The 3,150-nt window shown below is 44.4% G+C and overlaps 1 protein-coding gene across 2 annotated transcripts in view; it reads left to right on the top strand.

The window, feature by feature from the left end:
* Nucleotides 1-101: 101 nt before the first annotated feature.
* Nucleotides 102-3,150, top strand: part of LOC145655408 (proteolipid protein DM beta-like) — a 10,169-nt gene continuing 7,120 nt past the window's right edge. Inside the window, exons 1-2 of one of the 2 annotated variants that reach the window (XM_081709009.1) lie at nucleotides 102-546; nucleotides 2,913-3,066. In XM_081709009.1, coding sequence (XP_081565135.1) covers nucleotides 364-546; nucleotides 2,913-3,066 — 337 coding nt within the window. In that variant the 5' untranslated portion in view covers nucleotides 102-363. The remainder of the gene's footprint in view (nucleotides 547-2,912; nucleotides 3,067-3,150) is intronic. The other variant, XM_081709008.1, reaches the window with a different exon arrangement.

Raw genomic sequence — 3,150 nt, 5'->3', positions numbered from 1 at the left:
GGAAGGGGAATGGAAGCGATAGAGGTGTGGATTAGGTTGGAGAGATGGGGATGGTGCGGTAGAGAGAGACAGAAAGAGATGTGTGTCATACGCTGGCACGGTAACTGCAAAACTCGAGGCAGTGAGATTCCGTTAGTAGCCGGTTCTGTACCTGCTCCGTGTACGTCACGCCCACAAGCCCCTGCAGAAGGAAACGCAGCAAAGGGAGACTCGAGAGGTGAGGAAACGGAGCACCTGAGTTTAGTGTGACTCAGCATTGCATCGCTTTTTTCTCAGGGTTCTGCGGTGCAGGTGCTCATCATCGCCGCAGTGATTGGTCATTGTGCTAAACCTCACCCATGTGCGAGGGTTAGCTGAGTGTAAATGGTGTGTCCTGCTTCCTCCGGCAGAATCGACATCCTGAAGTACGTGATCTATGGGGTAGCGGCAGCATTTTTCGTGTATGGAATCCTTCTGATGGTGGAGGGCTTCTTCACCACTGGTGCCATCCGCGACCTCTATGGGGACTTCAAGATCACCACCTGCGGCCGCTGTGTGAGCGCCTGGGTAAGAGACAATGTGTCTGTGTGAGTGGGCTTCTACGGCCTCTACCACCGACCTCAGCCACGGGGGGGGTCTGTATTCTGTATGGGTTCAGTAACAGCCTCACTATAAACAGTAACAGTCTCACTGTAAACACTAACAGCCTAACTAAAAAGACTAATGGCCTCGCTATACCCATTAGCTGCCTCACTATAAACACCAATAAACTCCCTGTAAATACTAACAGCCTCACTATCACCATTAGAAGCTTCATTATAAACACTGCCATCCTCACTATAAACACAAATAGTCCTCATTTAAACACTTACAGCTTCACATCCTCCCTGTAAACACATGTAGCTCTAATGTAATCACATACAGCTTCACTGTAAACACTTGTAGCCCTACTGTAAACGCTTACATGCTCCCTGTAAATGCATTGTTGGCCTCAGCATTAAAACCCTTTCATTCAGACCACAGTATCTCAGGACTGAAATGACCTCTACTTAAGCAGGTACTTTGCCTTGATTCACTGTCTCTAAATACTGTAGGCTGCATAGTTCATATACTGAGAAATCGATGTATGTATTCTTGCTAACCGCTAAAAAGGCTTTTGGGTTACACGTAAGGAGCTCAGTGTATCGACCACTGTGCTTATGAACTTCTGGTCTCTTGGCTTAATGGAGTGGTACTGCTAATGGGCTGTCATATGACGGTGTGCCACTGATTGAAAACGTCTTTGATAAATTACTGTTCTGATTCTCTCACTCACTTCCTCAATCATCTTATTCTTTCTGTCATCTTCTTCTTCCTCTCTCTCTCTCTCTCTCTCTCTCTCTCTCTCTCTCTCAATAAGCAATGCAACTAGCTATCTAATGGTGCCACATGGCTAGCTGGCCACTCTCACTAAGTGATCACCCAGTTGAATGTAAATATCACAAAAATAAAATGGGCAAGAGCTTCAGAATGGTCCCACAAATTATGCTGATCACAAAGTAATCGGCAAATCAACAAATTCTTTTTCTGTTACTATTTTATGTGGAATATCTAGATCAATAGATGATCTAGATGATCTCAAAAACCTCATGTATTTTTAACATGTGGCACAGGAAGTTAGCTAATTAGTCCCACGTGTTTCTACTGGCAGAAAGTTGAACCCAGCAAAGCTGCTTTCTGGTTGTCAGATAAGAACTGGAATTCTTAAAATGACCCTCTCAGCCTCCACATCATTCCACAGGGTTGGATCAGTTGTCTTAATCTGTCAGGCATGTTTTATACAGTCCTAGTAGACCTTCTGGTAGAACAGAAAGTCTGAACTGATGAATCGCTCGAGGTTATTACTGACTTTCACAAGATTGTGAGTGATGGAGAGTGTGTGTGTGTGATAAGGGGTGTATGTGTATGATAGGCATATATTTGTATGATGGAGAGAGTGTGTATGAAGGAGAGTGTGTGTGTGTGGGTGTATGAAGGAGAGTGTGTGTGTGTGTGTGTGTGGGTCTATGAAGGAGTGTGTGTGTGAAGGAGAGAGTGTGTGAGTGTGTGTGTGTGTGTGTGTGTATGAAGGAGAGTGTGTGTGTGTGTGTGTGTGTGTGTGTGTGTGTGTGTGTGTGTGTGGGTCTATGAAGGAGTGTGTGTGTGTGTGTGTGTGTGTGTGTGTGTGTGTGTGTGTATGAAGGAGTGTGTGTGTGTGAAGGAGAGAAAGAGAGTGTGTGTGTGTGTGTGTGTGTGTGTGTGTGTGTGTGTGTGTGTGTATGAAGGAGAGAGAGAGTGTGTTTGTGGAGGGTGCTATACAACTTTTCTGAATGATGTCTGTAAACAAATTACAGTACAAACAGTAAAAGCATAGATGTGAATCCTGTTTGATATCTTGTCAGTCTCCCACATACAGTAATGTTTAACTGTGCTGTTGTAATTGATATATGCCACACAGAAAGGTGCAGCCATGTGCATCGTCATCAAAGCTTTGGTCCTTATAGAGTACACCATTGTCCTGGCAACGTGTCTGAGCACTTTCACTATCTCGTTTGTAAACAGTGACACAAGGAATTGTCGTGTCATTTTCACTGACATAAGTGTCTGCTTTTCAGACATAAACTAAGAATTTTGAGCAAGTGTTTAAGAATTGTGCAGGTATTCCTTTGCATGGTGCCCTTTGTACAGATGGTTTCAGGATGTACACTCGTCATTTTGCAGTTGTTGAAGATGGTTCAAGAAATGCACCAAAGTGAGAAAAGACAAACAGTGTAAAAATATGGTAAATATTTAAGAACCCGTGATGCACTGAATTTACTAAAGAGCCAGAACTGAACCCTGGTGAGGTGAGCGATGTATATGGATGATGTATAATCACTCACTTCTCTCTCTGTATGTGTCTGTCTCTCTCTCAGTTCATCATGTTGACCTATATCTTCATGCTGGCCTGGCTGGGAGTGACCGCTTTCTCTTCTCTACCCGTCTTCATGTACTTCAACATCTGGAACACCTGCCAGAATGTCACTGCACTGGAGAGCACTAAGCTGTGCATTGACCTGCGCCAGTTTGGTGTGTCCCTCCCTTTACCCTGATCAAACACCACGATCAAACACCACGATCAAACACCACGATCAAACACCACGATCAAATGCC

This window comes from Electrophorus electricus, unplaced genomic scaffold (genome assembly GCF_041902795.1).
Source record: "Electrophorus electricus isolate QZ-2024a unplaced genomic scaffold, ASM4190279v1 Scaffold254, whole genome shotgun sequence".
Taxonomy (NCBI): Eukaryota; Metazoa; Chordata; class Actinopteri; order Gymnotiformes; family Gymnotidae; genus Electrophorus; species Electrophorus electricus.
The sequence above is the reverse complement of the archived record's forward strand: the minus strand, read 5'-3'. Positions and strand labels throughout refer to the sequence as shown.